Source organism: Chiloscyllium plagiosum, chromosome 39 (genome assembly GCF_004010195.1).
Source record: "Chiloscyllium plagiosum isolate BGI_BamShark_2017 chromosome 39, ASM401019v2, whole genome shotgun sequence".
Lineage (NCBI taxonomy): Eukaryota > Metazoa > Chordata > Chondrichthyes > Orectolobiformes > Hemiscylliidae > Chiloscyllium > Chiloscyllium plagiosum.
The window spans coordinates 17,787,688-17,800,222 of NC_057748.1; the positions used below are offsets into that span (position 1 = coordinate 17,787,688).

Genomic DNA, 12,535 nt, shown 5'->3' on the forward strand with positions numbered 1-12,535 from the left:
AGTGGTCTAGCAAGAAAATTGAGAAGGGAAGGAATGAGGCGGGTGCAATTGAATTGTTTGAGGTTTGCTCTGAAGTACCTGATGACCACAACCTCCTGATGAAGGAGCAGCGCTCCGAAAGCTAGTGCTTCCAATTAAACCTGTTGGACTATAACCTGGTGTTGTGTGATCTTTAACTTTGCTCTGAAATGGGCTTTATTACACTGCAAGGAGCCTTAAGATGAACAATACATTTCAGAACGAGTGAGGAAATAATCTTGTGCAGACACACAGCGTATTGGATGGTCAATTCCAAATCTTTCTGCATCAAGCATTAAAAAAATCTTGAATGCAAGAAGCCTAATGTTAAAGGTACTGAAGTAATGCAAAGTGCCGAGCACAGAACTCAGGCTGACACACCAGTAACAGTACTGAGGGAGTGCTGCTTTGTGTTATTTTGGATCTGGCATGTGACAGAGGTTCCATTGCACTCATTTCAATGAAAGCCAAGTGAGTTCTAGTGAAGGGTTAGCTCACAATCAACATCACAAAAGCTCATACTGTGGATTTTATCACAATGCTGGTCACTGGAGCTTGCACTACAAATTCACTGTCATAAATTACAACGGTGACTGTCCTGAAAAAAAATTGCTGAAACAAAGATGCATTTGTTTGAAGCTTTTCATTTTACACTCATCAGGACAGTTTGCAAGAATACCAATAAAAGGAGAATGCCCAACTTTGATACTCCCTCCCTCCCCCCTGCAATAAAGCCCAAAATTTAGTTTGCCTTCCAAATTATTTGCTATGCCTGCACAGCATTTAAATTTAATGCTGATCTTGATAGTTGTGCACCTTCTCTGCAGCCATAACATTGTATTCCTCACTCTATTCTAATACTCTTACGCACTTTGTACGGTATGATCTGCCTGTACCGCACGCAAAACAAAACTTTCACTGTTGCTAGGGACATGTGACAATAATAAATCAAAACAAATGCTAACTTTTTGTGATTCATGTATGAGACAACCTAGATTCTTTTGTACTATTGGCTACAGAATATGATGCATCTTAGGTCTTGTTCGACACAAAATCCTATCAATAATTGAAACACTGGAGGTTAGGGTCCAGCTTATTTTCCCAGAACCTTAGTTCCTGTACCTACCCCCACATCAGCGTAGTCGGTGGGCATGTGGATCTGCTTCTCGCTCTGCTTAGTGTTGAGTTCAGTGGGCTCCCCAGTCATCATTGGCTTCTGGTTCTTCAGCCACATCTCATACACTTGCTGCATGTCATACACTGCAATGGGAAGACAGCTCAAATATTTAGTGCATAGAACTTCAGCTCTTAAGTGCTGCATTTTGGATGAGATTTTAAGCTGTCAACTTCTTGGGGTGTGTGTAAAAGATCTCATTTCAAAGGAAGAGATGGTGTTCTGACGCCGTTGCTCCTGAGTCAACATCACCAGAACAAATTACCAGGTCATTCATCCCACTGTTGTTTGTAGGGGCTCAGCACAAGTGATTGCGCTTTTTAAAGGAGATCATTGGCTTGAACGTGTTACGGTTCTTTAGTGATATATCAGAGAACTACTACTACTTATGAACAAAACTAGCAAAGGTCAAGAGAGAAAGGGGGAAAGTTAGGTTTGGCGGGACATGGAGCAATCACAACAAATTAAAAACAAATCCGCTTACTTTTAGTTTCCTTCATGTATGTCCAGGCATCAAGCTCCTCAAGGCTGTGGGCAAATGAGCAGTTTCCAACATATTGGCACTTTTTCCCCTTTGCAACATGTGTACACAACTGAAAAATAAATCATATTGATTTATGTAAAAGCATTTAACCAAACAATAACTGTATTGGACTGCAAAATCTCTGAGCATGACATGAAATGACTACCAGTTAAAGACAAATGAACAGAAGAGAAAGCAGTGATATGTTAAATGGGTGGCCCCATGGCACAGACCCAGTCAGCCCAGTGGAATCACTGTTTGCTCAAAGTGTTTGGCTTGATGACTGGACTAACTGCCTTCCATTCACAGGCAGGATAGTGAGAGAACCATGCCCCAGACACAATTCCCTCCCCCTCTCTTGTCCATGTATCACTGCACACAGTGTCACCCACAATGCTGTCTCTGCAAAGTGACTGAAAAGAACAAGCCTCTCGACATTTTGGAACCGTTACCTCATGACCACTCGAAGGCCAAGTTACATTCTGACTGCCTTAGTTGCTTCGGTCCTCAGCAGCCTGCTAGGCATCTCACCAAAGCAGCAAAATTTGCCATTACAACATTGTGAACACCCACATTGCAAGATCATGCTGCGTATCAGCTTCAGCTCAGAGATCATGTACTAAGTTTCACTGCAGAGAGTGGGCCACATAATCACAGACTAACACTTCAGTGCTCTACTGAGTGAATGTTGCACTGTTAGAGGTGCTGTCTTTCGGATGAAACATTTAACTCAGGCCCCTGGCTGTGCCCTCGGGATGTAAATGATCCCATTAAAGAAGAGAACTGGGGAGTGTACCCCGGTATCCAGCCTGATAAATATACTTTAACCAACAAAAATAGATTAGCTTGTCAATAGTATATTGCTGCTTGTGGGAGCTTGCTGTGCCTGATGCTTTGGGAGGCAGCTGCATGCTGGGAAGGTCACTGGAATAGCAATCCAGAATCCCAGACTAATGTTTTGGGAACACGGGGGTAGTGAATCCCACCACGGTGGATGGTGAAACTTAAGATCAATAAAAAATCTGGAATCGAGCAGTGACCATGAAACCACTGCCAATTATCATAAAGAAACATCGGGTTCATTAATATACTTTAGGGAGGGAGATGTGCGATCTTTGCCCAATCTGGCCTACATGTCACTCCAGACTCTCAGCAACATGAATGATTTTTATCTGCCCTCTGGGTAACTAGGGACAGACACCCTCACCCAGTGAAGGAATAAAGAGAAATTAATTGTCAACATTACAAAGTGGCTGCACGACAAATGTACACTCGGGGCGTGCTGAGGTCATCACAAAGTGTAAAGCAGAACGAGTGATGTATTTGTTTCTTTACTCACGTCATACTGCTGTGGGATGTTCCTGCAGGAAGGCAATGGGCGGATAGCAACCCACTTCTTCCGCTCACTTGACATCACCAACATTACCCGCCGCTCCTTGGTCCATCTGGAGAACAGGAACATACACCATTCAGGACACTACACTTTAGAAAGGACCTGAATACTTCAGAGGTGGTAGAGAAGAAGAGTAACAGTACAGTTCCAAGATATAAGAACTCAAGAATTAGGAGTGTCATTCGATAGGATCATGGCAGATTAAACTATGACCTTAATTCCACTTTCCTGAGCGACTGCCTCATTATTTTTGACTCTGTTGTTGAACAAAAATCCACCTAACCCAGCTCTGAATGTATTCAATCATCCAGCCTTCACCATTCCCTGTCCCTTTTTGTCCCACTGTGGGTGTACTTCCACCACATGGACTGCAGTAGTTCAAGAAGGCAGCTCACTATCACCTCCTTCAGGGCAATTAGGGATGGACAGTAAATGCTGGCCAGCGACACCCATATTCCATGAAAGAAGAGAAAAATCCTCAAGACTGAGAGCCCTCTGAAATGGGAGTTGTGTAATTTTAAACGGTGTTCCCTAATTCCAGTCTATGTCCGACCAGGGTCAACATCCTCTCAGTCTCCACCTAAACCAGTCCCCTCAGGGTCTTGTCTAACATGGAGATGGAATAGCTGCCAAAGGGGATGATTAGTGGCTAACAATGGGATCCTCTAGTGACCTTCTCTGTTTCATTAAAATCACCTGTTTCATTAAACTCAATGGAATTACAATCACGTGATTATATTCCTTGGAATTTAGGTGGTTGAGGTGGATTTTGTGAAAATGGTCAAGATAGCAAGAGAATCAATAGGATAGAAAGGGAGATATCACTTCCATTGGTGAGTCCAAGACTAGGGAGCTGGTCAAAATATTACAGCCGGGAATGAAATTTGAAACAATTCTTCAGGGCTGTTCGAACTGTTCTCCAGAAATAGCAATTATGTTTGAAGAATTGTTGATTTTGCAACTGAGATTATTTGACACTACTTGACCAATAGTTTTAAAAAGCTCTTGGGATCAGGATTCAAATTTCTCCATGGTAGTTGGTGGAATTTAAATTCAATCAATGACATTAGGAATTGAAAACTCGCCTCAGTAATGGTGGGCATGACAGTTATCATCATAAAAGCCCATCTGGTTCACAAATATCTTTTAGGGAAGGAAAATGCCTGGTCTGGACTATATGTGACCCCAGACCACAGCAATGTGCTCACCCTTGGCTACCCTCTGCAATGCGCCCAGCAACCCAATCATTTCAAGGGTAATTAAGAATGGGTAACAAAGGCTAGGAAATGCTGGAGATCGAGTGTGTGGTGCTGGAAAAGCACAGCAGGTCAGCCAGCATTCAAGAACCAGGAGAGTCGATGTTTTGGGCATAAGCCCTTCATCAGGAATGAGGCTGCTAGCAAAGGCTAGCCTTGTCACATCCCAAGAAAATTTTTTAAAAACCAAAGTGTTTAAAGTAAGTAAATAAAGAGAAAGTTTCTAACAGCTGAAGGGTTGATAAACAGAGAGAACAGATTTCAGGAGGTTGTGAAGGAACCAGGGCTGACATGAGGAGAAAGGTTTTATGCAGTGAGGAATAAGGATCTGGAATGTGTTACCTGATGGAGGCTGATTTATAAGTCCTACTGATCAGAAACTTATCCTTCAGTCCAACTCATCCATGATTACCAAGTTACCAATCAAAACTAGTCCCACTTGCCTACATTTGGCCCACATCCCTCTAAACCTTTTCTATTCATGCACCTGTCTAAAGGTCTTTTAAATGTTATAACTGTACCTGTAGCTACCACTTCCTCTGGCAGTTCGTTCCACATAAGAACCAGCTTGGGTGTGAAAAAAGAGCCTCTCAGGTCCCTTTTAAATCTTTCTCTCCTTTAAAAATAAGCCCTGTACTTTTGAACTCATCCACCCTCAGGAAAAGACCTTTGTTAATTACCTTATCTATGCCCTTTATGATCTTATACATCTCTAAATAGTCATCTCTCAACCTCGTACACTCCAGTGAAAAGAGTTCCAGCCTTACAGCCTTTCCTTATAACTCAAGCTCTCCTGTCCTAGCCACTTCCCTGTAAATTTCCTCCCCAATTTAATAATATCCCTCCTATAACAGGGTGACCAGAACTGCACACAGTATATCAAAAATAGCCTCACCGATGTCCTGTAGAATCTCGACATGTTGTCCCAACTCCTATAACCTCAACGGTCTGATCAATGAAGGCAAGCATGTTAAACGCCTTCTTAGTCACCCTGTCTACCCGTGGTGCAACGTTCAAAGGACTATTTACCTGAATGCCTAGGTCTCTCTGTTCTACACCACTACCCAGGGACCTACCATTAGCATATAAGTCATGCCCTTGTTTGTTTTACCAAAATGCAGAACCTCCTATTTATCCAAATTAAACTCCATCAGTCACCCCTCAGTCCACTGGCCCAATTGATCAAGATCCTTTTGTAATCTTAGATAACCTTCTTCACTATTGACTATACCACGAATGTTAGTGTCATCCGCAAACTTACTAACATGCTTCCTCAATTCTCATCCAAATTGTTTGTAGAAATGACAAACAAAAGTGGACCCAGCACCAATCCATGGGATCACCACCAGTCATAGGCCTCTAGTCCGTAAAACAACCCTCCACCACCACCCTCTGTGTACTACCGTCAAGCCAATTTTGGATCCAATTGGCAAGCTCACCTGAATCTCATGTGACCTAACTTGATTAATTAGTCTACCATTAGGAGTGCCAGTGGATAAGATCATGGCAGATCAAACTATGGCCTTAACTCCACTTTTGTGGCTGCTTGCCCCATTATCCTTAACTCTGCTGTTGAACAAAAATCCATCTAACAGAGCTTTGAATGTAATCAATGATCCAGCCTCCACTGCTCTCTGTCCCTTCCTGTCCCACAGCACAATGGGTGCACCTTTACCACATGGACTACCACTCTGCCCCATCAATCTTTTTGCTTAGGTCCTCAAAACTCTGTTGGGAGAGGGGACAGGATGATGGTAGGAGTCTGGGGACTCCAGTGCCTTCCCATTATTGCTCCAATTAAGGCCATTATGGGAAGGCTTGAAGGTCAGCCCTCTGCTTTGCTGCCAACCTGCTCTATTACACCCTCCACCTCACCCTAACATCCACTTCTGCCATTACACAGGTGTGACCTCGGTCTCTCAGCAATTCTGGGCATGTTATCAATAACAGTGAGGCACCTCTCAATTGTTCTATCAAGCAATGAAGAACCGTTAGCATCTAGTTGGCTGCCAGGAGAAAGTGGAGATCAGAGTCAAAAATTGTGGCACTGGAAAAGTCAATGGAGAGTTAATGTTTTGAGCATAAGCTCTTCAACAGCTCTTCATCATTCCGGATGAAGAGCTTATGCTCGAAACGTCGACGTTCCTGTTTCTTGGGTGCTGCCTGACTGACTGTGCTTTTTCAGTGCCAAACTTTGACTCTGTCAGCACTCAATGGTCTCCAGGACTTTTACAACAAGTCAGTGCTTTGTGTTAGAAGCTTTGATGTGTATAACTCAGAATCTGAGGTTTGTGACCTTATTCCACTTCTCATCAGAGTCCAATTATGGTTAAATAATTATTGGATGAGATCAAGAGTTTAATAATTCTTCAGGCTGTCACTGAGCGCTCAGGCTAAATTGACTTGGGCTCTTCTTTTATTTAAAAAGCTGCAATTGCTAAGATCAGGCAGACATGCCATGTATTTCAACTTCAGTGGGTGGCACGTTGGCTCAGCAGTTAGCACTGCTGCCTCACAGCACCAGGGTCCCAGGTTCGATTCCAGCCTCGGGTGACTGACTGTGTGGAGTTTGCACATTCTCCCGGTGTCTGCGTGGGTTTCCTCCAGGTGCTCCAGTTTCCTCCCACAGTCCAAAGATGTGCAGGTCAGGTGAATTGGCCATGCTAAAATCCCCATAGTGTTAGGTGCATTAGTCAGAGGGAAATGGGTCTGGGTGGGTTACTCTTCGGAGGGTTGGTGTGGACTGGTTGGGCCGAAGGGCCTGTTTCCACACTGTAGGGAATCTAATCCAAACAATAGGTACTTTCAAGCTGAAGTTGAAGCAGTCTTCATTTTCTCCTACTTTCAAGATGAAGACAGCTTCTCCTTAAATTCCAAATGACTATCTTAAATATGAGTGTGACAGGCAGACAGGGGTGAAATAATTTATCATATCCAGCAAATGTCCTTTCGCAATCCTTACAATCAGTGAAAGGGTGTAGCTTAAAAGGAGGAAATATATGACGCAACACATTATTCCTCTCAAAAAAAAAGTTGAAGGGTGACTTAATGGAGCCTTTTAAAATGATGAAGGAGTTTGAGAAGTTAAATACACAAACGAAATGCCGTGTGTGGAAGACCAAAACAAAAGGCCATTAATAAATTCCATAAGGAATGGAGGAGATTTTCTTCTCCCCAGAAGGTGGAGATCACTCTCAAATGTAGTAGCTCAAGCAAATAGCATGGATGCATTTGAAAGTGTAAGGTGCCAAGAGTGAAGTAAACATAAGGACATGTTGATGCGGTTAGATTAAGGAAAGTGGAAGACAAACTAGGGTCGGAGGAGCAGCATAAACACTGGTACAGTTCAGTTGGGTGAAATAACCTGTCTGTACGCTATACATTCTCTTTAATACGTAAACTTGAAATATTATTAGTTAAGAAGTGGAAATACAGAAAAATCAAATTTTGGAAGTTGCTGTTAAGCAAACAATGAATAAATTTACAATGAGATCCTAACTCCAGTATTTTGTGTTCCCTGAAGAGTTCCTTCATTTCTTTACAAAGCTCTTTGAAGTAGGACACATAAGAAATGCATATTTGACATGCGGTTGCAGGGGAAGGCGCCATGAGGCTGTGGGGGAGGATGTTGGCAGTGAAGCAGCAATGGACCAGGATGTCCTGGAGGAACGGTCCCTGTGGAAGGCTGACGAGGGAGGGATGAGCAATGTGTGTTTGGTGACATCCCTCCAGAGGTGGCTGAAATGGCGGCTAATGATCCTCTGGATGTGGATGCTGGTGAGGACAAGGGGGAGCTTCTTGCTGTTGTGGGAGGGAAGAGAGGAGGTGAGGGCTCAAGTGCAAGAGATGGGTCAGACATGGCTGAGGGCCCTGTCAACCATGGTGGTGGGAAATCCTCAGTTGAAGAAAAGGGTGGACATTTCAGAGGCTCCCTTATCAAAGTTAGCCACATCAGAATAGTTGCAACAGAGATGGAGGAACTAAGAGAATGGAATAGAATCTTTACAGGAAGCAGGATGTGAGGGTAACTGTGGGAGTCAATGGGTTTGTAGTGAATATTGGTGACCAGCTTATCCCTGGAAATGGAAACTCATTAAGGAAGGGAAGGGAGGAGTCAGAGATGGACCAGATGAGAGCAAGGTGGAAATTGGAGGCAAAATTGATACATTTTTCCAATTCTGGATGAGGGCAGCAGCACCAATGATATCATCAATATATTGTACCAGGGAAAGAGGTGTGGGTGGGAGCTGGAAAAGGAATGTACTACATGTCCCACAAAGAGACAGACACAACTGGGGCCCAGGCAGCGATCCATAGCCACCCCTTTGCCCTGTTTTCATTTCTGGATAGGCTGGCCACCATTATTCAGTATTTTCAACACCCCACCCTGTTCACTGACCAACATCTCTGTCCCAGGCTTGCTGCAGTGCTCCAGCAAAGCTCAGCAATCTGGAAGAACACCACCTCATTTTCCATTTGGGAACTCACCGCCCTTCTGGACTCAATATCAAGTTCAACAATTGCTTGAGGCACCTTCTCCTATGTCCTTACCCAAATCCCTATACACCAGGATTTATCATCACATGGTCTGCTATCAGACACAGTCCTGTGTCAGCCACTAATAGTCCCCATTAGCAGCTTTTAATTCTCCTAGGCTGACCATTATCCACTCCTTTTTCTATCCAAATGTTATTCCCTCCCTTTGGACTCTATATCTACCTCTCATTTCCTCCTAGCAGCCATCAGTTCTGCGGAAAGGTCACTGGACCTGAAACTCTTCTTTTTCCCCCACAGACCTGCTGCCTTTTTCCAGCAATTTCTGTTTTTGTATAGCCAGTAAATCTCTTTTGACCTGCCTCTAATGGAATATATCCTTTCTTAAATATAGGGACCAAAACAGTACTCATACTCCAGGTATCGCCTCACCAACACCCCGTACGGCTGTAACAAAACTTCCCGATTTCTAGACTCCAACTCCAAAGTGAGCACTGCAGATGCTAGAGATCAGAATCGAGTGTGTGGTGCTGGAAAAGCACAGCCGGTGAGGCAGCTTCCAAGGAGCAGGAGAACTGACGTTTCGAGCATAAGCCCGTTTCGAGCATCAGGAATGATTCCTGATGAAGGGCTTATGCCCGAAACGTCGATTCTCCTGCTTCTCAGATGCTGCCTTACCTGCTGTACTTTTCCAGCATCACACTCTCGACTCTTGTGATAGGGGTCAAAATTCTATTTGACATTTTAATTACTTGCTGTGTCTGCATGCTATTTTTTAATTTTCATGCACATAAACACCTGGATTTCCCTGACGTTATACAGTCATACAGCACAAAAACAGATCCTTTAGTCCAGTTCGCATTTCCAGACATCCCAATCTGACTTAGTCCCATTTGCCAGAATTTGACCCATATCTCTTTAAACCCCTCCTATTCATGTACCCAGCCTTTTAAACGATAACTTAGAGTCGTACATCACAGAAACAGTCCCTTTAGTTCAACCAGTCCATGCCAAACATAATCCCAAACTAAACTAGTCCCACCTACCTGCTCCTGGTCCATATCCTTCCAAACCTTTCCCATTCATGTACTTATCCAAATGTCTTTAAAATGTTGTAATTGTAAGAGAGAGAGAATGGGAGAAAGGAAAAAAGTGAGGAGGAGTTGAGAGAGTGATGAGAAGGGATCATGGCAGAGTAATGGAATGTGGCCGACGAACAGAAGTGTTGAAAGGGATAAAGAGGGGTTGGGAAGTATAGACAGGAAGAGCAGGGGTTACAACCTGCAAAGCAAAAAAGTGGGGAGAGGCTCAGGAAGCCCGAGTAAAGTTGTAAAAGGAAGAGAATGGAAAGGAAGGAGGAAATTTCTTACCATATTCTAAACAGACATTGCCACAAACTCCAATCCCAGAAACTGGCACGTCTCCCTAACTGCACCATCAATTGTAAATGGGCTATTTCATGTCCCAGCCCTCAATTTAAAGTATAATTTCAGGTACTCCCAGGGAGCATATGCTGTAAACTAAGTACCCTGACGTGAGGAACTCAGCTGTTTCACCCCCTCCACCACCAGCCACCCTGCTCCCACCACCACTCCCTGCCCACCCCCCCACTTGCCCATCGCCCATTACTCAAAAAGTTTTGAAGTTAAAGAAAGTGGACTGACCCGTGTCGTATTTTGGCACTGCAGTACTTGAGGCTCTTGTCTGGTTCAACGACCTGCCCATTCCTCCAACACTGGCTACAAACAAATTTCATCTTCATGCCCAGCGAGGCTACCTTGCCAGATCCAGATGGCACCTCAATCAATCAGAACACAAATCCATTAGGCAAGATCTACTAAGCAAAACAAAGACAGCAAAAATTAAAGCCAACACATTTCCCATTTCTGGACCATAAGAGTTCCAGTTTTCCCCTCCAGGATCCTGACACAGCTGGGGGAATATGGAAAACTGCCCAGGTATGACCTGTCCATGAAAGGAAGAACAAGTTTAACTTGGCCAATTACCACCCCATTAGCCAGCTTTCATTCTTCAACAAAGTATGGAAAGAATAAACAACAGTGCTATTGGTCAGTCCTTACACATTAGAACTTACTCATTGAGATTCAGGTGGGAATCCTCCGAGACTGCTTTGCTCGCGACTCCATTACAGTCATGGTTTAGACATGGTCAAAAACAGCTGAATTCCATCAGTGCGATGAGAATGACTGCCCTTGGCAGCAAGGCAGCATCTCAACAAGGTATCATGGCTTTTTTTGGATTAGTGGTGCTGGAAGAGCACAGCAGCTCAGGCAGCAACCGAGGAGCAGCAAAATTGACGTTTCGGGCAAAAGCCCTTCATCAGGATTCCTGATGAAGGGCTTTTGCCCGAAACGTCGATTTTGCTGCTCCTTGGATGCTGCCTGAACTGCTGTGCTCTTCCAGCACCACTAAACCAAAATTTGGTTTCCAGCATCTGCAGTCATTGTTTTTACCCAAGGTGTCATGGCTCCCTAGCAAACCTGAAGGCATGGAGTAACAAAGAGGCACAAAAGAAGGTGGCTGTTATAGACCACTCATCTATGTCTATGTCTTGGGATGTTGCTGTAAGATTTTTTCAGGGTTGTGTCTTTGATCAAACCATCTCCAACTGTGTCATCATTGACCTGCCCTTCTCCATCATAAGGTCAGAAGTTGGGATATGTGCTGGTAATTGTACCATTTACAACTCTACAGGTACTGAAGCGGTCCATGTGTGTATTCAGCAAGACCTGGATGACATTTAGACCTGGGCTGTTAAGTGACAAATGTCAAGCTATGACAATCCCCAAATGAACAAGAATCAAATTATTGCCATTGACATTCAAAGGCATTACTATCACTGAAACATCTATTATCGGTCCTGGGGTTACCAATGACCAAAAACTGAACTAGATTGGCCATTTGGATAGTATGACAACACCAGGAAGCCAGATGCTGCAAATGACTTACTTCCTGTCGCCTCAAAGCCTGTCCACTATCTACAAGGCACAAGTCAGGAGTGTGCTGGAATACTCCATACTTGCCTGGATGAGTGCAGCTCCAACAACACTACAGAGGCTACGCACCTTCTAGAACAAGGTCACCGACTTGACTGGTATCACATCCATAAACATCCACTCTGTCCACTACTGATGCACAGTGGCAGTAGTCTGCACCATATGAACAAAGTTCATTTGACCAGCACCTTCCTAGATCATGGCTTTTACCATCTAAAAGGGCCAAGGGCATTAGATGGATGGGAACACCACTACCTCCAAGTTCCCCTTAAAGCTACATCTCACTCTTGAGTTGGAACTATATATCTGTTCCTTCCAGGTTATTGGATCAAAATCCTGGAACTCCTCTCTCGAACAGTGTGGAGAGTAAACCTACTTGCTCATGTACCAACTTCTCATGGGCAATTAGGAAAGGAAAGCAAACACTGATGTTCCTAGCAAACATGCCCTTCCTGTGGAGGAACAAAAAGAAAAGACCCTGGGGCAAGGACTGGCCTCTGGTCTTTGAAAGACAGGCAACAGCGTATGTGACATGGCGATGAAAATAACTGGCCTGGCTACAATGTGGCTCTGTGGTCTACTGTACAAAGCAGGAATTAAGAAAGCAATACACGTAAGGGTGCACTTCAGACACTGTGTATGAGACACAGTAATCAATCT

At 44.0% G+C, this 12,535-nt stretch overlaps 1 protein-coding gene across 2 annotated transcripts in view; it reads right to left on the bottom strand.

Moving 5' to 3' along the window:
- zc3h7bb (zinc finger CCCH-type containing 7Bb) overlaps positions 1–12,535 on the bottom strand; it is an 81,154-nt gene that overhangs the window by 12,479 nt on the left and 56,140 nt on the right. For both annotated transcript variants that reach the window (XM_043679891.1, XM_043679892.1), the window contains exons 18-21: positions 10,523–10,656; positions 3,055–3,160; positions 1,677–1,785; positions 1,145–1,278 (exon numbers count right to left, since the gene is read on the bottom strand). In XM_043679891.1, coding sequence (XP_043535826.1) covers positions 1,145–1,278; positions 1,677–1,785; positions 3,055–3,160; positions 10,523–10,656 — 483 coding nt within the window. The remainder of the gene's footprint in view (positions 1–1,144; positions 1,279–1,676; positions 1,786–3,054; positions 3,161–10,522; positions 10,657–12,535) is intronic.